General features: G+C 34.0%; 1 protein-coding gene across 9 annotated transcripts in view; it reads right to left on the reverse strand.

Moving 5' to 3' along the window:
* LRCH2 (leucine rich repeats and calponin homology domain containing 2) overlaps positions 1 to 22,028 on the reverse strand; it is a 100,837-nt gene that overhangs the window by 32,624 nt on the left and 46,185 nt on the right. For 8 of the 9 annotated variants that reach the window (XM_016132214.2, XM_036226941.1, XM_036226943.1 and 5 more), the window contains one exon: positions 7,060 to 7,125. The exons of the other annotated variant lie outside the window; for it this stretch is intronic. In XM_016132214.2, the coding sequence (XP_015987700.2) occupies positions 7,060 to 7,125 (66 nt within the window). The remainder of the gene's footprint in view (positions 1 to 7,059; positions 7,126 to 22,028) is intronic. 9 annotated transcript variants of the gene reach the window in all.

Here is a 22,028-nt window from a genome sequence, read left to right on the forward strand (position 1 = left end):
AGTTGACAAAACATATTGAAGTCTCCCATCAACTATATTGCTTTAAAAAAAATCAAAATGAGCTTATTTAATATCACCCTATACATAGGACTATTCTAAGGACTTTTTAGAAGCCAAAAGAAATAAAATATCTATAAACATACAGTAAAAAAATAGACAAGATATTTGTTACATTAAAATCATTACCTAAAACTGAGAAAAAGAAAAAAAAACTAATAATATTTTTAGACAAATTTGTGTTGTCTAAATGCCAAAGAGCTTAGGAGAATAATTCTTTTTTTTGCCTATTAAATTAATAATCATGAGCCTCTAACCAGTCATTCTGACACACAGGGGCTGTGGTAGAAATTCTTTTTATCTAGATTTTTCAGGAGTAAGGTAAAGTGTGTATGCTATTTTTAGGTAGCAAATTTGACCAAGGAGTCCCATTAGAAAAGATACACAAACAAAATGTCCCCTTGAGCTCGTATTATTCAACACTATTGTGGAATTTCTATACGGTACAGTAAAAAAAGAAACAACACTTAAAAATTAGAAAAAAACTAATTTCCAAAATTTATAGAAAACAATTATACAAGGAAAGTAAAATACAAAAATTAATTATTGTCAAGAGAAATAAGGTTAGCGGTTACAGAAAAAATATACAAAAGCTAATAGTTTTCTTAAAAAATTTCCTTATAAAGTTTTTAGAGAGAAACCTGGGACACCTGGCTCATGTGACAAATTTCTAAGGTGATTCGCAAGCACTAAATGACTGTTTAGCATTATTAATTATTCTGGATACTACTTTCATTTTAGGCCAGAATTATGATATAATAAAGTTGTATATAATTGTTATATACAATAAAAGTAGATGAGCATTTAATAATTAAACAAAAAAAGTTAATAGTTTTCCTATACATTGACTATAACAAATTATAAAAAATATTAGAAAAAAATCTCATTTATAAAAGGAGAAAAAGTAAAAAAAAAAAAAAAACCTAGGAAAAAACTTACTGAACATTCACAAAGATCTACTTTAAAAAAGCTACAAATGTCTAGTAAGGCAATTGAATGACTGGAAATTTCTTGGACAGAAAGACTAAATATTATATGTATAACTTCTCCTTCAAACTAATAGCTGAAATAAATTTTTTTTAAAAGCCAAGAAGTATTTTTGGGCTTGTTTTAGAAATCTGATAAAAGAGTTACAAAGTTAATTTGAAAAATGGATAACCAAGAAGACAAAAGTTATATAATAAAGGGGAATTTCCCTACCTGAAAATTACATATATTCTATTAAATTACAGAAATAAATTAGTACAACCTCCAGAATCTATAGATTTTTACGTAGAAGAGAAATACAGGACCACAAGTAGAACTTATAATAAAAATAAAATTTAAAATCATTGTGGAAATGATGAATTTTGTAACGAAGAGTGTTGAAACAGCCAGTTAACCAACTGTAAAATATTGAAAGAAAAAAGAAAAAGGGAGAGGAGAGGAAGTAAGAAAAGGAAGGAAAGAGGGAGAATGAGAGGAAGAAAAAAACTATATTTCTTACTTCATATCAAATATTAAAATTAATCAACTGAAAGACAAATATAAGTAAAGATGAAATCATAATTACTCAAAAAACATGGACAGTAATTTTTTAAATGTTGGCATGGAGAGGACATATGAAAGAAATAAAACTAAATATTGACAAATTACATAAAATGTAAAAATTAGAATTTATATCTGGCCAAGACAGAGTTAACAGTGACAAGATTTATAGTCTGACTGAAAACAATAAAAGAACAGACAAATATATAAAATTATACTTTCTAAGATATTGGATATGAGGCAAAAAAACCCAATACATTTATCCCTTAGACATGGTAACAAACAAGGTGAATCCTACAATTGAGTCAGGTTGCTGCAGCAAGAGTGTTTCCGGGCCACAAACCAGAGAGGGGGAACTAAGGCTGGGCCCAGGGGGCTCCTTCAGTTGAGGAAACAAAGCTGGGAGCCAGGGAGAAAAAGGGAGATGAGTTAACAGGAGAAAGTAACAACAACAAAAAAAGAGCAATGCACAAAAACTTAAGAGTTCTACAGAGGCATCCTTTAAATTTTCAGCTAAGTAATGATCACTGATCATGCATGTGAGGAAACTACTCTAGGCAAAACAATCACCAGAAAAATTAGAGATAGTAATATTTGGACTCGCATAAGACTAGGAATAGTACCAGTTCTCACTAGCCAGACTGGAAAACCTCATAGCTCATGGGGCATCAGGAAGAGTACTGAGCAAGGTCTTACTGCAGTAGGTGGGTAAATTTGGTCCTAATCTAATATCTCATTATAATCATCTGTTATGTGATCCCATATAGCAAGTCAAAAAACAAGTCCCCAAAATATCAAATTGTTAGCAAATAATTTAACAATATCTCAGAACAAAGTTAGAGAACATTTATAACAATACCATAATATCTAGCACCAAAGAAAGTGAAGTTCACAATGTCTGCTATTCAATCAAAACTTCAACCAGGCAATCAATGTTCAAGAAGCTGGAGGGGAAGACTGAACATGTTAAGCATAGACATAACAGATATAAAATAGATAAAAATCAAAGTTTAAGAGACAAAAAGAATATTTGAAATCAAAATAAATGGGATCAGATTACCTACAGATCAGGCATTTCATAACAAATGATTAGTGAACATAAAAACATTGCAAAATAACCAGCAAAAATCAAACACAGAGAGAAAAATACTGAAGAAGAAGGAATAGAATAGCAGTGATCTGTGGGAAACTTCAAGTGGCCTAATAATGAACACATAATTAGGGTTTCAGAAGAATAGATCAGGTGACAGAAAAGATATTGGAAGAAATAATGGCCCCAAATTTTTGAATTTTATGAAAACAATAAACCCATAAAGAAACCCCATGAACTCCAAGTAAAAGAAACATGAAGAAAACTATGCCAAGATACATAATAATCAAATAACTTAAAAATAAATGATAATGAGAAAATGTAAAAAGCAGCCAGAGAAAAAAGACACATTAGGTTCAGTGAGACAAATACTGACAATAGAGTTTGCATTGGAAACAACACAACCTAAAGGACAATGGAGAAACCTATTTAAAGAACTGAAAGAAAACAAAAATGTTAGCCTAGAATTTTATACTAGCAGACATATCTTTCAAAAATGAAGGCAAAATGACATTTTCAGCCATACAAAAGCTGAAAGGACTCAACACTGGCAGACCCGCAACAAAAGTAAAAAAGTATCTTTTTCAGGTAGAGAGGAATAATCTACATGGAAATAGAGACCTAAAGAAAGCAATAAAGGGCACTGAAGATGGGAAGTAAGAGAGTAAAGATAAATGACATTATTCTGATTACTTAAATATCTTCAAAGAAACTATCAACTGTTTAAAGCAAATATAACAATGTACTGCAGTGTCTATAACATATACAGAAAAGGTGTGGTAACAATACCACAAAGACCAAGAGGGAAGAAACAGTATACTGAAGGTTGTTATGCTATATATGACATGCCAAAATAGCACTTAAAAGTAAACTGTGGTGTTAAATATTATACTTTACACCCTAAAACAACCAGTAACATAACAAAGTTATAGCTAATAGGCCCAGAAAGGAGATAAACATAAATTTAAAAATATAATTTGAAAAATGGCAGAAAAAGAAGACAGCTACAAAGAATAGATAAGACAAAAAAGAAACACATAACACAGTAATTAAACCCATTAATATCAATCATTACATTAAATACAAACCATCTTAACATTGCAATTAAAAGTCAGATGGTCAGATTTGATTTTTAAAAAAGGAAAATGCTATCATCTGCTAAATATAAGAAACTCACTTTCTTCATAAAGATACAAATAGGTTAAAAATAAAATGATGGAGAAAGATATATTAACATTAATCAAAAGAAAGCTGGGATGACTATATAAATATCAGAAAAGTAGACTTCAGAGCAAAATTTATTACCAGAACATAAAGAAGGTCATTTCATAATGTCCTTCTTGGTAAATTCACCAAGATGACATTACAATACTAAACATTTATGTATCTAATAAGAGCTTCAGAATGGATGAAGGGGAAATAATAGAACTTTAAGGAGAAAAAAAAAATCCACAAGTAGTTTTGAACATTTTAGTTATCAGTCTTGATAAATGATAAACCCAACATTGTACCGTCCCCAGGGGATGGTGGGCTGGTGATGACAAACAATGACAAAAAGAAGTATGTATTTAGAATGCCAGATGGTATTAAGTTCTGTAGAGAAAAAAAAAATTTTAAAGGTATAGAAAATGAACAAAAAAGTTTGGGAGGCACGCTCTTTTACATATGTTGTTCAAGGAATCCCTTGCTGCCACTTGAGAAGAAACCTGAAGGCAAGGGAATAGGCCATATGGTTATCTAGGGATGAAAATCTTTCCAGGCAAAGGCAAAATCCTTGAGGGTGGCAAAAATACCTGGTGTGCTAAGATACAACGAGGAGGCCAGTATAGCTGGAGAAGCAATAACCAGGAAGAGCAAGGCAAGAAAGGAAGATGGTAGGGAGCCAAATAATGTAGAGGTTTACAAGTCCTTAAAGAACTCTGAGTTTTTATTCTAAATGAGATGGGAGGTCATTAGAGAATTGTGAAGAATGACATGATGTGACTTACATTTTCAAAATATCAGAGGTATTTTGGAAAACAGACTAAAAGAAAGTAAGGTTCAAAAAGAGATCTTTTGCAATAACTGAAGTAAGAGATGGCCGAGGTTAGGGTGGTAGGTATGGAGGTGGTGGTAAGATGTGATTGGATTCTGGGTATATTCTGAGGGTAAACAAGATTTGCTAATGAATTAGATGTGGAGTGTGAAAGAAAGTAACAAGGATGACTCCATAGATTTTGAGCTAAGCAACTAAAAAATTAAGTAGACATTCTCTGAAATGCAGGAAAATGCAGGATAAACAGGTTAAGAGGTACAAGAAGGGAGTTTAAGAGTATGGTTTTGGAAAGTTAAGTTTCATATGCCTGTTATACAGTAGTGCCCCCTTATCAACAAGGATACATTCCAAGACCCCCAGTGGATGCCTAAAACAGCAGATAGTATGGAACCCTATATATGATGTTTTCCTATATATGCATACCTTTTCACTTAAACGAAAAACTTTACAGCTTTTCTTTGGCATATCCAAACTACCATCATTACTACTCTTGCACTTTGGGAATATTACTAAGTAAAATAAGGGTTACTTGAACTCAAACACTGCAATATCACAACAGTTGATTTGATAACCCAGATGACTACTAAGTGACTAATGAGCAGAGAGCATACACAGTGTGGGTACACTGGATAAACAAATGATTTACATCCCAGGGAGAATGAAATGGGTCATCTTAAGATTTCATCACACTACTCAGAACAGCAGTTAATTTAAATTTATGAATTGTTTGTTTCTGAAATTTTCCATTTAATATTTTCAAACTGTGGATAACTGAAACCACAAAAAGCAAAACTGCAATAAAGGGGGAGGCTACTGTACATCCAGTGGAAGTGTTGAGCAGACAACAGGTACTACAACTCTACATTGTATGTATATGTACACATATACACACATGAACTCTGAAAGTGAAAAAGGGAAGAAGAAAGAACAATTTCAGAATAGAGACCAGGATACAGAATACAAATATGTGCAACCATGCTGGAATAGAGAAAAAAGTATTGTACCGAGCTACAAAAGGTACCAGTAAAACAGTTCATGAGATTAGGCTCTCGTAGTAGGCAGAAACTCACTTCGATCTAATGGGTTATGCCAAACATTTTAAGCTTTATCCTGAAACTTAGAAAGGACCTTTAGAAGATAATACATGGGAGTTGCATAGTCAAACTTGTGTCTTAAAACTATCACTCTTATATTAGTGAAGAACAGAGCTTTAAAGGTAGACAAACTGAAGTAAGGAGATATGTCTGGGGACTGTTCCAGTAATCCAGGTGGAAAAAGAGAGGGCCTGAGCAACACAAATGCAATAGGAATGAAGAGGTTAAAACAGATACAAGTAATGCTAAGAAGCTATAATTTCCTATGACTGGATAGGGAGGGGTGAGTAACAGAGAAGAATGTCTGATGATTCCAAAGTTGCTGACTTGGGTAACTATATAGTGATACATCTACTAAGACATACTATATACAGGAGAAAAATAGGTTTTGAGGAAAATAAGTTCAGTTTGGACTGTGAGGTGTCAAGAAATGGCATCAGTGGGATATGTGGATGTGGAGGAATCAAACTGTTCTTGTTACCATGTTAAAACTTGGGGTTCTGGAGCCATACAACTGGGTTTGAATCCTCACTTGTACCACTTACTAGCTGTGTAATCTTGTGCAAGTTACAATAATTTCTTGAGTCTTGGTCTTCTCATAAAATGGAAATAACAATAACAACTTCATAGAGTTATTATGAAGATTAAAGAAAACAATACATCTAAAGCACTCAGAATAGTATGCACATAACAAACATCCAACAAATGTTAATTCTCTCTGTGTGTACTTCTTTGCTTATCCCATCCCCCAGCCTTGGACCTTTACACTCCCACAGGAATGACTCAGGATTTGAGTCTAATGAAAATCTTCAAACCACCAAAAGAATAAACAGAAACTTTCAAGGTCTTCTAGTTCTCTGTAATTAATATATGTGCACTAAGACCATGTATTCATATAGAAGAAATCAGTAAAACACAATTGAAAAGAAATCAAAAAGCAAACTATAGAAAAGAAACACAATCAATGATGAAGAAACATATTATTCTTAGCTGTAATAGTAATAAAATACATGTTTACTGAATTAGTGAACAAATGATCTTATCAAGACAAAATACAGGTATAAACACAAAAAAAGAACAAATCAGCATTTTGAGATTTGTTTACGTCAAAAATATATTTAACTCATTCTGTAATACATATCCTCTTTAAATTATCTAGCTATATTTAGTCAATATCATTTGTTCAATTAAAGCCCACATATGGGAACAAGTCACATTATAAAATATTAAATATAACAGGTAAGATATTTTTATACCTCTTTTCACATCCCACAGTTTGTTTTGGCTTGTTTCTTGTAACAGAAGTTGAATGATTAAGAATCCTAGAAGTAAATTAACATATTAAGTCCAAAACATAATAAAGAGTATATATAGTATATACACATGATATAAAAGGTCACCATAAAAAATTATTAACTGGTCCATGAAGATCTTTGCTAGAAAACAATATTTAAATATTATTTAAATCAGATGCCCATGAGCACACTGGCTATTATGAAACAATAAAGCTTACCAACTCTTCCACACATCTTTCATAAACCATTTCTCAAGTCTTGGATACCTTCTATTGCCCTGTGCATTACTAACTTTTCCTGAGACAGTAAGTAAAGAGATGCAGATTGTTTAGGTACCATCATGACTGATTTAGTGTGCCCAGCACAGCAAATGATAGGGCTATGCTGATGTAATATATAACCATTTTCCCAAAAGCCAAATAATAAACATTAATTCTAAATGCAAAGCCAGTACTGGTTTGATTCTTTTTTTTAAAAAAAAATATCATAAGTTTATTAAATTTTTAATAATCAATAGAAACATTATTCTAATAAAACCAACAAAAGAAAAATAATGCTTAAACAGTGTATGACAAAACTATTTGTCCACAATTTTATGTAATTTAAACAATAATCTCAAAGTCAAAAGTAATGATTATTTTCTTTAACATAAATAATATGTTTAAGAGTTTTTACTATTTTCTTACTAACCATAGATATAAATGTAACAGTTTTTTTAATTTTAAATTTGGTTTTATAAGGAGTAAAATACCTGACTTTTATTCAAAATAAAGTCTTCAGATGTCAACTATCAAAAAATAGAGAAAAGAACTTCAAATAAAAGCTACATATTGATAACTAAAATACATAATGAAATAATTACAGAAAAATGGGTAACATAAAGAAACCAGTTTTCATTATCGCAGTTTCCACACCAGCCTGAATCTACTAGAGCCTCACTAGGAGTCACAGAAAGGGCAAAAGACATCAGAGGCAAACCAGTCTAACTTTGCACCAATTAATTTTGAGATTAATGGCATCTTTATTCTTCTTTGTATGAGCATACACTAAAATTCTACTGGATCCACAAATGCAGAAGAATTAATAAAATATCTAAGGCTATTAGGAAACAATACATCTTTAAGAGTGACTTAACAAAAGGAGACATAGTGGATTAGATGAAGCAAAAGATCGAATCAGCAATTTGGAAGATAAGGTAGCAGAAAACATTCAGTCAGAACAGCAACAAGAAAAAATAATCCAAAAAATGAGGATACTTTAAGGGGCCTCTGGGATAACACCAAGCTTAACAACATTAGCGACGTCAGAATAACAGGAGAGGAGAGCAAACAATTAATTGAAAACCTATTTGAAGAAATAATGACAAAACTTGCCTAACCTGGAAAAGGAAATAGACATACAAGCTCAAGAAGCACATAAAGAGCTTCCCAGAAAAGAAAAAGCTAAAGGAGTCATTACTGCCAAATCGATATTACACGAAATGTTAAAGAAACTTCTTTAAGAAGAAAAAGGAAAAAAGATAAAAAATGCAAGTAATACAATGGCATAACTATGTACCCATCAATTTTAAATGTAAATGATTAAACATTCCAATCAAAAGATAGGGTGGCTAAATGGATAAGAAGACTCTTCTATCAGCTGCCTACAAGAGACTCACTTCAGATGGAAAGACACACACAGACTGAAAGTAAAGGGATAAAAAATATATATATTTCATAAAAATGGGACAAAACCCCAGCTATGGTAGCAATACTTACGCCAGATAAAACAAATTTTAAAACCAAGGCTATAACAATAGACAAAAAAGGACACAGTAATCTCAATTCTGGGGATATAGCCAAAGAATCCTAAAATATTACTTCGAAGGGGCATGTGAATCCATTTGTTTAATGCAGTATTATTTACAATAGCCAAGATATGGAGGTCATCTGGGTGTCTATCAATGAATGAATGGATAAAGAAGAGGTGGTACATATACACAATTCAATATTACTGAGCCATAAAAAAAGAATGAAATCTTGCCATCTGCAACAACAGGAATGATGTAAAGGGTATTGTGCTGAGTGGAGTAACTCAGACAAGAGAAGGACAAATGCCATATGACTTCACTTATATGTGAAATCTAAAGAACAAAATAAATGAACAAACAAAACAGAAAGAAACTCATAAATACAGATAACATTTTGATAATTACAAGATTGGAGGGAGTTAGGGGGATGGGAGAAAGAGGAAAGGGATTAAGAAGTACAACTAGGTAGTTACAAAATAGCCATGGTGATATAAAGTATAGCATAAAGAATATAAATAATATTGTCGTAACTATTTATGATGTCAGCTGACTACTAGATTTATTGAGTTGATCACTTTATAGGTTATGTACATATTTAATCACTACACTGTACACCTGAAACTAATATAATACTATATGTTGACTATAATTGAAAAATAAAAAAATTATTAATTTTTAAAAAGTAGAACATGCTCCTTACATTATGACCAGATATCAAATATTTTAATACATTCAAAAATTAGACAATTATTAAAGTAATGGCACTGTATATTAATATTTAATCTAAAAAGATCTTATATTCATATTCACTAACATCTGAAAAAAAGGAGGAAGAGAAACACCAGAGAAAGACAATTCTTTGGGCACATATCTAAAAAAATAACAAGTTATTTAAAGAGTAGCTCTTACCTATATTAATGGCTCCTATTACCTTTAAATTGGGTGATCTCATTTTCAAGCAATCAATTAACTAGTAACATTATTAATGAATACATACTATGTAGAAGGCACAGTTCTAGGTGTTGTTTTGCACTGATTACAATGTTAGCACAAAAACAAGACCTGTAAAACATCACTGATGTTGTATCTAGGCTAGAAAGAATAATTAGAGTCACAGAGGTACATGAAAAACTAATATAACAATAAAAGAAAATGGAAAATACAGAAACAATATATATGACAATGTTAAAACCTAAAATTTATGCACTGAAATGCCGTTCTTAGCACAGTTAAAGAAATGGATAAAGTTGTGGGTTCTTGTAAAATCAATATTTTCAACCCATAATGATAAATACAATTCTTTCACTTACCAGATGGAGGAGATACAAATCACTAAAGCTATACAGAGTGTGTGGTGGCTTCCTTCAACAAACTTCTTGTTTTTTATTGATTTTTTATAGTGACATTGGATAACAAAATTCAATAAGTTTCATATGTACACTTTAACAGTAAGGCATATATACATTTACACTGCATTCACTTCCCATACTTAGATTTCTTTCTGTCACGACATATTTGATCCCCTTTACAGAGTCTACCTCCGTGTTTGCACCTCGCCACTGTCCTCTGGTAACAACTAGTCTATTGCCCATGTCCAAAAGTCCCTGATTGTTTGTCATGTTCATTTGTTGCTTTTAGGTTTATATCCCACATATAAGTGAGATCATATGACTTTCAACTTTTTCTGTCTATATTATTTCACCTAGCAAGATTATCTTGAGGTCTTTCCATGTTGTTGCAAATGTCGGTATTTCATCTCTTCTTATGGCTGAGTAATATTCCATTGTACATATGTACCACTACTTCTTTAGCCAATCATCTATCATAGGACACTTCAGTCGCTTCCATGTCCTGGCCACTGTGAATAATGTTGCTATGAACATCGGTGTGCAAATATCTTTTTCGATATGAGTTTTCAAGACTTTGGGGTAAATACCTACTAGAGGGATTGCTAGATCATATGGTAGATCAATTCATAGTGTTTTGCGGAAACTCCATACTGATTTCCATACAGACCGTATTACCAGTAATGTATGAGGGTTTCTTTTTCTCCGCATCCTCTCCAACATTTGTTATTACTTGTCCTGTTGATTACCGCTATTCTAACAGGTGTGAGATGGTATCACATTGTGGTTTTGATTTGCATTTCCCTAATAGCTAGCAATGTTGAGAATCTTCTCATAAGTTTGCTGGCCATTTGTATGTCCTCTAAGGAGAAGTGTCTGTTCAGGTCTTCTGCCCATTTTTTGATCGGATTTTTGTTGTTGTTGTTCTTACTGAGTTATGTGGGTTCTCCATATATTTTGGATATTAGACCCTTATTGGAGGCATTGCTTGCAAATATAATTTCTCATTCAGATGGTTGTCTCTTCACCTTGTTGATAATTTCTTTTGCTGAGCAGAGATTTTAAGTTTGATATAGTCCCATTCATTTATTTTTACTTTTAACTCCCATGCCTTTAAGGTCATATTCATAAAATCCTCTTTAAGTCCAAGGTCCTTGAGTTTAGTTCCTATGTTTTCTTCTATGCGTTTTATTGTTTCAGGTCTTATATTCAGGTCCTTAATCCATTTTGAGTTCATTTTGGTGTGTGATGATAGACAACAGTCTAGTTTCATTCTTTTTTAAGTGATTTCCACTTTTCCCAGCAGCACTTATTGAAGAGGCTTTCCTTTCTCTACTGCGTGTTTTTGGCTTTTTTGCCAAAAATTATTTGCCTGTATAAATATGGGTTTACTTCTGAACTCCCAACTCTGTTTCACTAGTCCATGTGACTGTTGTTGTGCCAATAACATGCCATTTTGATTATTGTCGATTTGTAGTCTAATTTGAAGTCGGGCAGAGCGATGCTTCCAGTCTCGTTCTTTTTTTCTCAGGATGCCTTTGGCTATTCAGGGTCTTTTCTGCTTCTACACAAACTAATGGTTTTTTGTTCTATTTCTTTAAAAAATGCCAATGGAATTTTGACAGGGATTGCATTACATCTGCATTATACTTTAGGTAATATGGTCATTTTAATATTGATCCTCCCAATCCAAGAACAGGGAATATCTTTCCATTTCTCTGTATTTTCTTCAATTTCTTTTAATCGGGTCTTAATAGTTTTCATTATATAGGTCCTTCACATGTTTTGTTAGATTTATTCCTAGGTATTTTATTCTTTTTGTTGTAGTTGCAAAAGAAATTATTTTTCCACTTCTTTTTCTGACACTTCATTATTAGAGTATAGGGACACTATGGATTTTTGAACACTGATCTTGGATCTGGAAACTTTACTGAATTTGCTTATTGTTTCTAGTAGTGTTCTTGAGGAGTCTTTAAGGTATTCTATATAGAGAATTACGACATCCGCAAACAGTGACAGTTTGACTTCTTCGTTTCCTATTTGGATGCCTTTTATATCTTTCTCTTCTCTGATTGCACTTGCTAGGAACTCAAATGCTATATCGAATAAGAGTGGTGATAGTGGACAGCCTTGCCTCGTTCCTGATCTTGGAAGGTTTTTATTTGATTGCCATTCAGTATAATGTTGGTTGAGGGTCTGTCATATATGGCCTTTATTATGTTAAGGTGCTTTCCTTCTATACTGTTTTTGTTAAGTGTTTTGATCACAAATGTGTGCTGTATCTTGTCGAAGGCTTTTTCTGCATCTAGTATTATGATCATACGATTCTTATTTTTTAATTTGTTTATGTGGTATATCAGATTAATCGATTTTCTTATGTTGATCCATCCCTGTGCCTCTGGGATAAAGCCTACTTGATCATGGTGTATAAACTTTTTAATATGTTGCTGTGTTCAGTTGGTTAGATCTTATTTAGGATTTTTGCATCTGTGTTCATGAGAGATACTGATCTGTAGTTTTCTTTTTTTGTGTTATCTTTACCAGGTTTTGTTATCAGGGCAATATTATATTGGTCTCATAAAATGAGTTAGGAAGTATTGCCTCCTATTTGCCTTTTTGGAACAGGTTGAGGAGAATATGTATTAAATTTTCTTTGAACGTTTGGTTGAATTCACTGGTGAAGACATTTGGTCCTGAACTTTTACTTTTTGGTAGGTTTTTAATGACTGAATTTCCAGACTGCTGATTAGTCCACTTAGTTTTCCAGTTCTTATGATTCAGTCTAGGAAGGTTGTATCTTTCTAAGTACCAGTACATTTCTTCTAGGTTATTAAAGCTGGTGTTCTATACTTTTTCATAGTGCTCTTATATGACCCTTTGTATTTCTTAAGTATCTGTCGTAATTTGCCCTCTTTCATCCCTGATTTTGTTTATTTGTGTCCTTTCTCTTTTCTTTAGTGAGTCTAGCCAGGGGTCTGTCAATTTTATTAACATTCTCAAAGAACCGGCACTTTGTTTCATTTATTTTTACTTTTTTTCTTTTCAATTCCATTTATTTCTGCTCTAATTTTGACTATTCCTTTCCTTCTGCTGACTTTAGGCTTCATTGGTTCTTTCTTTTCTAATTTTTCAAGATGAAGTGTTAGGTTGCTATTTGGGATCATTCTTACATTTTGAGATAGGTCTGTAATATGAACCTTCCTCTTTTGACCACTTTTGCTGTGCCTCAGAAGTTTTGGTATGTTTTACTATCATTATCATTTGTTTCTATGTATCTCTTGGTCTCAGTTTTTATTTCTTCTCTGAATCAGTTATTCTTCAGTAGTATGTTGTTTAATCTCCATGTATTTGTGGTTCTTCCCACTTTCTTTTTACAGTTATTTCTAGTTGCAAAGCATTATGATCAGAGAATATGGTTAGAATGATTTCAACCCTCTTAAATTTGTTGAGGTTATCCATACCCCAGTATGTGTCCCTCTGGTCCTTCTTGTTTTATATTATATACTTCATTCAGTTCTGAATCTTTGGCATGTGGTTACCATTATGACTATGAAAAGGTTAATTTTATATATATATACAGTCGTCCATTTTCTTCTGCACATGCCTTATCTCCATTCCCCTTTGTGAATTTGGATCTTTAAATTCTCCCATTTTCAGTCATTGTTATCTCAATTTTTTTCTATGTATGCTGAACATTCATTACTTACTTGTTATAACAATTCTCTCCTTATTATTTAAGCTTATAATGCCCTGTTCTTAGTAAGGGTTGCATTCCTCTACTTCTATTTGCCTGATAGTCACTTTACTCCTAATTGTGTATTTTTTTTTTTGGTCATTTTGATTTAGGTGAGCTGACCCCTTTCAGTATTTCCTGTAGTGCAGGCTTCATAGTGGAGAATTCCCTCAATTTTTCTATGTCTGGAAAAGTCTTAATTTTTCCTTCATATATAAAGGAGAGCTTAGCTGGATACATTATTCTAAGCTGGTAGTTCATTTAACTTAATAGTTTAAATATTTGATTCCATTCCTTTCTGGCTTTTAAGGTTTGCACTGAGAAGTTCAAGGATAGTCTAATGGGTTTACCTTTATAAGTTATTTTTTTTTCTCTCTGGTTGCCTTGAGAATTCTGTCTTTGTCATTGATTTTTGATAATTTCAATATGATGTGTCTTGGAGAAGGCCTTTTTGGGTTGAAATAATTGAGTGTTCTGTTGACTTCTTGAATTTCAAGCTCCAGCTCATTCCTTAGCTTTGGGAAATTCTTATCCACTATTTGTCTGAAAATGCTTTCTAATTCCTGTTCCTTTTCCTTGCCTTTTATGATGCCCATTATTCTTATGTTTCCTCTCCTAATTGTATCAGTTAGTTCTTGAATTTCTCCTTATTTTTCATTCTTCGGTTTCTCTCTTCACACTTCTGATTTATTTCTAGATTTCTGTCTTCGATATCACTGATCCTTTCCTCCATTTGGTCGACTCTATTTACCAAGCTTGTTATTTCATTTTTCAGCTCTTACAGTGTGATTTTTTATCTCCAGAAGTTCTATATGTTTATTTTGGAGGGCTTCGATCTCCTTGCTAAAGAACTCGTTCTGCTCATCTAGTTTTTTTTTTCAATTCCTGAATTTGTTGATATGACTTGCTTCATAACTCACTTAGTTTTTTCAGAGATACCATCCTGAATTCTGTCATTTAAGTTACAAATTTCTACGCCTGTAAGCTTATTTTCTGGAGATTTTTGTCTTTCTTTCTAAGCTGCCTTGTCACCTCTGTTGTTTATGGTGTTTAATGGACAATTTTTCCACCTGTGCATTAATGGAAATGCAGTCTGCTTTTTTTCCAGAAAGATGTATTGTATAAAGGTCTCTCTCTAGCCTGTTGCAAAGAAAGCACTTTTCTTTTGGTGTCCGGTAGGTGCTGTCTAAGTCTTTTGGATCCCTACTGTATATAAAGCCTTAACAATGCCTTTTTTCTTCTTCTAGATGTTTAATCACGCTCACTATCCTCAGTCTCAGTCACTGTCAGTGTTAGCGACTGGTTTGGTAGTGTTTGCTCAGATTCACCCAGGGCTCTGCAGTGTCTATTTTTGGAGGATATGGGGAGAGGGGCCTTCTGGGTTGGAGGTTGGAGGCTGTAGCTAAGCCTCAGGTTTGCAACCGTGTTTGGTAAAATCATCTTTTGTTTCTCTTCCGTCCCTGCTTTTCTGCCATTCCCGTTTCCCTGCCCTCTGGCCTGATGACCAGACCCTGCTGCTGCCACATGCAGCTCACAGCTCTCCTAGGCAGGACTGTTCAGGGAATTCACCATAGCTTCTCCCCTCCCCTCTTCTACAGGGAGTTCCAGCTCTGAGAGTCAGCTTCTTTGTTTCTTCTAGTCCACCACCTGATACACAGGTTTCTGACCTGTGGTAGCTCTTATGTACAGGTCCCATGCTCAGACATGCTGTTGTGCAGTTTGGGTGTTTTTTGTTGTATTTTTGACGTTCTGCTTATTGTTGTTTCAAGGGGAGATATCTAGAAACTTCTCTCACTCCGACATGTTTCTCTAAACTCAGGTTCAACAAACCTCTTACACGATGGGTTCATTCAATTATTTGATTGTATTAGAGGGGAAAAATCACAACCTCATAAGTAGTCAATTTTTTTTAAGCCTATTAGAAATTAATCTTAGGAGATGAGAAAATAGACTTCACAGAAAACGGTGACAGAATGTTGTGGTTGAAGAAAAATGTGAACTGGGAATGAGGACACATTAGCCATAGAAGGAATAAAGATGAGTGATTTTTTTAGTATATTTTTTTAATTCTATAAATATAGTAGGCCATGCAAAAAATTTACTAAAGGACTATGGAAAAACTAGTGGCCCACAAACCTCAAAGTTTTTATTGAAAAATTTTAACAGCAATTCTTTTTTTCTAAGTATATTTAAGCAAATGCCAATATCTATAAATTTTAAACATCTCAAAGCATGATCATGTGATCTATAAACATTTATTGTTTTGAGTAAGTCAAGTAACTTTTTATTAGTTATTGATGTTAAATGTACCAACATTATTCTTTTAATTTTCTCTAAACAAAAGACATCTCAGATTTTCTTTTTTTTAGGCTGGACTGAGCAACAACATTCACATCAAAAACAAGCATATGATCACAAGGTTTATAATCCTTTGTCAGCTACTCCTAGTAGGTCTTCCCTAGAGATACTAATGATCTTTAAAAAATTAATCAATTTATTTAAGCTAAAAAAAGGCAGATCACTCATTTCTCTCCCCCACACCACCACTCAAACCTCAAATAATCTTTATTATTTCAAAACTATGAAATGTAGTACTCCCAATACATGAAGATAGTAATAACAGCTAACCTTCAGCAGCACGGAGAACTTTTCCTATACCACAAATGACTTACACTGATTTTGTCTCATTCACACAATGTTCTTCTCATTGCCAATAATATGCATTTGGAGAAAGTCTAGCCGAAGCATGAAACACTTGCTAACCAAGAAACAGATCAAAGTAAATCTGTAACCCTCAAAGCATCACACTAATTTAATCAAACATTATACAATTCAATTCTCAGGACTTTACACATATCCCAAGTAATTAGTAATCTGATGAAAAGCACTCTATACACTATGACATTTACCTGGAAACAATATTTATAATATATCTAATGCCATTTATGCTATTTCTGTATGTCATGTTAGCACACATAAATAAGAGAGACGCCTAAACAACAATTAAATATAATGACAATATGAGTACATTCTCTCAATTATATCTGTAACTTTACATTTATCTCCTAAATAAATCTTACCATTGTCCCATTATGGACTTCTCCCCATCAAGATGGAAAACGTAGTGCTTGACTCTTCATATGACCACATTAAAATTACAACTAAGTTATAGATCAACCTGGAGAACATCTGAAGACTAACTGAACGCAGTTCCTATAACTAAGAATATAAAGATCACATCAAGACTGGTAGGAGGGGCAGAGATGTGAAACAGGCTGGCCTCACACCCACAAATGAGTTGAGAATTGGAACGGGTATCTCAGCTGTGGAGGTCTCCCCAGAGAAGCAAGGGATCAAAGACCCACACCAGGCTCCTCAGCCCAGGGTTCTAGTATTGGAAAAAGGAATCCCCACAAAATCTGACTATAAAATTCAGTGGGGATTCCAACTGTGAGGGTGAGTCAGAAGGCATCTGGCAACCCAGGCAGCCCCTTAAAGGGCCTGAGCACAGACTCACTCACCTGCAGGTAATCAAGCAGGCCTTCACTGGAAGAACAGCAGCAGCTCAGGAACTGCCAGAGCCATACAAGGAATCAAAGAATGAGTTGTTTAGCTTCAGGGTAAGGAACAGAGGAACAGCTGCCATTAACCCTGTGTGAGCCCTCCTACAGTGCAGCCTATAGACAGGTGCCATCTTGCCTGGTAAAATCCCCTTGATCCACCCTGATGACTCGCTTGGTTCCTACCCTACCCAACCCATAAATTGCTGGAGAAATATTCATGGCTAGGCAACCAATCTCACCTTGTCCTTTAGGCAGGAGGCTCTATCATCAACAATCAACAGGCTTCAGATGGCAGGAAACCAACCACAAATCAAATTGCAATGTTTCTTAAACATATATTGGAGGTCTAGAGGTCTGCAGGCCTGAGGAGAGTGGCAGATAGACTCAGTGTAATCTGAGACTTCTGCAAGTAGCCACAGGCTCAGCCTTGACAAAAATCTGAATCGGCTCTAACCTCGGAACCGCGATTGGCCCCAACATGGAGAGACCTGGGACCCTGCCTCACCAACTCATGAACTACCTGAGGCTCTTTTCTTTCAGCTTCTGAGCCTCACAGGCAGCCTGCAGGCAGCTGTAGGCCTTGGGTTCCCCTACCCTTTAGCTAAGCTGTCCCAAGACCGGTACTTGTGGCAGCTATCCTCAGTTTACAAAATGGCCTCTCCCACGTACCTGCAGGTCCAGCACAGGCAGCGACCAACCACGGATTGTTTTGTGGCTCCTACCAGGTAGTTCTGGGCAGGTAAAAGGCAGCAGCTGAACTTGGACTGTAAGGGCCCCATAAACCACACATGTGGAGGCTGACATAAGACCACAACAGAGCACCACCTAATTAGCACCACAAGCAGCATGCACAAAGGATAATCTCAAAAGGCACATAAGCCTCCTGTGGTGAATCCCACTCTGTGGGGTAAGCCCACACAGAGCATCTCATATCCTGTGGGTGTGACAAATCCCCAGTCATCCACACTCTGACGTATCAACAGCAATCAAGGCTTAACTACAACAGAGCATACACAACCCACAGAAGGGGCAATGCATCTGGCACGGGTGATCAGGAAAATTGTGTCACTGAGTCACCCAGGGCATTTACCACATAAGGCTGTGAGGCCAAGCCTGGCAGACACAACAAATCTACCTAACATATACAAATGAACATAGAGAGGTGGCTAAAATGAGAACACAAAGAAACATGCCCCAAATGAGAAGAGCAGGAAAAAACTCCAAAAAAAGAACTAAATAAAATGGAGATAAAGAGTTCAAAATACTGGTTATAAGAATGCTCAATGAACAAAGGGGAAAGATAGATGATCTCAGTGAGAACTTCAAAGGAGATAGTAAACATTAAAAAAAGAGTCAGAAATGAAAATTATAATAACTGAAATGCGAATACATTAGAAGGAATCAACAGATTAGATGATGCAAAGGATTGAATAAGTGATTAAGAAGATAATGGACCAAAAGAAAAATAATTAGAACAGCAAGGAGAAAAAAAATATCCAAAAAATGAGGATGGCTCAAGGGGCTTTTGGTACAACATCAAGTGTGGCAACATTCACATCACAGGGGCACCAGAGAGAGAGCAAGAAATTGAAAACCCATTTGAAGAAATAATGACAGAAAACTTCCCTAACCTGGTGATGGAAATAGACACACAATCCCAGGAAGTTTAGAGAATACCTAACTAGATGAACACAAAGAGGCCCACACCAAGACACATCATAATTAAAATGCCAAAGGTTAAATTCAAAGAGAGGATCTCAAAAGCAACAAGAGAAAAGCAGTTAGTTACCTACAAGGGAGCTCCTAGAGGATTGTCTACTGATTTCTCCACAGAAACACTGCAAGCCAGAAGGGACTGGCAGAAAATATTCTAAGTGATGAAAAATCAAGAACCTATAACTAAGATTACTTTACATAGCAAAGCTATCATTTAGAATCAAAGGACAAAAAAAGAGCTTCCCAGATAAGAAAAAGTGAAAGGGGTTCATCATCACCAAGCCAGTATTACAGGAAATGTTGGAGGGACTTCTTTAAGAAGAAAAAAAAAATCAAAAATATAAATCATAAAATGGCAATAACTATTATCTATAATAATTATGTCAAAAGAAAAAGGATTAAATGCTCCAATCAAGACAGAGTGGCTGAATGGATAAGAAAAGAACCTTACATATGTTGCCTACAAGTTACTCACTTCAAATCAGACACACACACACACACACACACACACACACACTTTAAATATAAACAGATTAAATGCAACATTCAAAAGATACAGGGTACCTGATTAAAAAACAAGACCCATACATATGTGCTCTACAAGAGACCCCCTTCAAATCAAATAACATACATAGACTAAAATGAAGGGATGGAAAAAAGATATTCATACAAATGGAAATGAAAAAAAAAACAGCTGGGGTAGCAATAATTATATAAGACGAAACAGAATTTAAAGCAAAGGCTATAATAAGAGACAAAGAAGGAAATTACATAATGATAAAAGGATCAATACAATAAGAGGATATAACTCTAGTTATGCACACAATGTGGGAACACCTAAATATATAAAGCAAATACTGATAGATATAAAGAAAGAGATTGACAGTAAAACATTCATAGTAGGAAATTTTAACACCCCATTGACATCAGTGGACAGATATTACAGACATAAAATCAATAAGGGAAGAGCAGCCTTAAATGATAGACTAGATCAGATGGATTTAATAGATATTTTTAGAGCATTTCACCCGAGAGCAGCAGAATATACATTCTTCTCAAGTGCACACAGAACATATTCCAAAAGAGATCACATATTGGGCCACAAAACAAGTGTAAATAAATTTAAGAAGACAGAAATAATATCAAGCTTCTTCTCCAACCACAATGGTATGGAACTAGAATTAAAATACAAGAATAAAAATGGAAAAAACCACAAACATACGGAGGCTAAATAGCATGCTATTAAACAATGAATAGGTTAATTATGAAATCATGGAAGAAATCAAACGATAATTAGAGAAAAAGAAAATCAAAACACGGTGTCTCAAAAACTATACGACTCAGCAAAAGCAGTCCTAAGAGAGAAAGTCACAGCAATACAGGCCTATTTCAAGAAACAAGGAAAATCTCAAATAAATAATCTCACCTTACATTTAAATGAACTAGGAAAACAACATCAAACAAAACCTAAAGTGAGTAGAGGGAAGGAAATAATAAAGATCAGAGCGAAAATAAACAAAATAGAGTCTAGAAAAACAATGTAAGAGATCAGTGAAACCAATAGCTGGTTTGTTGAAAGGATAAACAATTAATAAATCTTAAACCGATTCATCAAGGAAAAAAGAGGACTCAAAATAAAAAATGAGAGTAGAAGTAACAACGACTCCACAGACATATAAAGGATCATAAGAAAATACTACAGCAATTATATGCCAACAAATTGGACAATCTGGAAGAAATGGATATATTCCTAGAAACACATTCTCCCAAGACGGAGTCTAGAAGAGACAGAAAATCTGAACCAATCAATTACCACCAACAAAATCGAATCAGTAATTAAAAAACTCCCCCAAAACAAAAGTCCTTTACCATATGGCTTCATAGGTGAATTTTACCCAACATTCAAAAAGAATTAAAACCTATTCTTCTCAACCTATCCAAAAAAAATTCTAGATGAGGGAAGGCTCTTGAACTCATTTTATGAGGTCACCATCACCCTGATTCCAAAACCAAAGATAATACAAAAAAAAAAGAAAGAAAGAAAGAAAAGAAAACCATAGGCCTATATCCCCTATGAACATTGATGCAAAAATCCTCAACAAAATTTTAGCAAACCAAATTCAACAAGGCATTAAAAAGATCATATACCGTGATCAAGTTAGATTTATTCCTGGGATGCAAGGTTGGTATATCATTTGTTAGTGATATACCACATTAACAAATTGAATGGTAAAAATCATTTGATCACATCAATAGATGCAGCAAAAGCTTTTGACAAAATCTAGCATCCAATTATGACAAAATCTCTCAACAAAGTGGAAATAGAGGGAACATACCTCAATATAGTAAAGGCCACATATGACAAACCTGCAGCTAACATTATACTCAACAAGAAAAAGCTAAAAGCGTTTTTCCTTAAAATTAGAAGCAAGACAAGGATGTCTAATTTCACCACTTTTATTCAACATAGTACTGGAAATGTTAGCCACAACAATCAGATAAGGGAAAACAAAAGTAATCCCAACTAGAAAGGAAGAAGTAAAACTGTCATTATTTGCAGATGACATGATACTGTATAGAGAAAACTCTAAGAGTCCACTAAACTGTTAGAACTGATCGATGAATTCAGTAAAGTATCAAGATACAAAACTAATATTCAGAAATTGGTTGCATTCCTATATACCAACAATGAACTATCAGAAAAATTTAAAAACAATTTCATTTATAATTGTATCAAAATAAAACATTTAGTAATAAATTTAACCAAGGAGGTAAAATATCTG

Source organism: Rousettus aegyptiacus, unplaced genomic scaffold (genome assembly GCF_014176215.1).
Source record: "Rousettus aegyptiacus isolate mRouAeg1 unplaced genomic scaffold, mRouAeg1.p scaffold_m13_p_9, whole genome shotgun sequence".
Classification (NCBI taxonomy): Eukaryota; Metazoa; Chordata; class Mammalia; order Chiroptera; family Pteropodidae; genus Rousettus; species Rousettus aegyptiacus.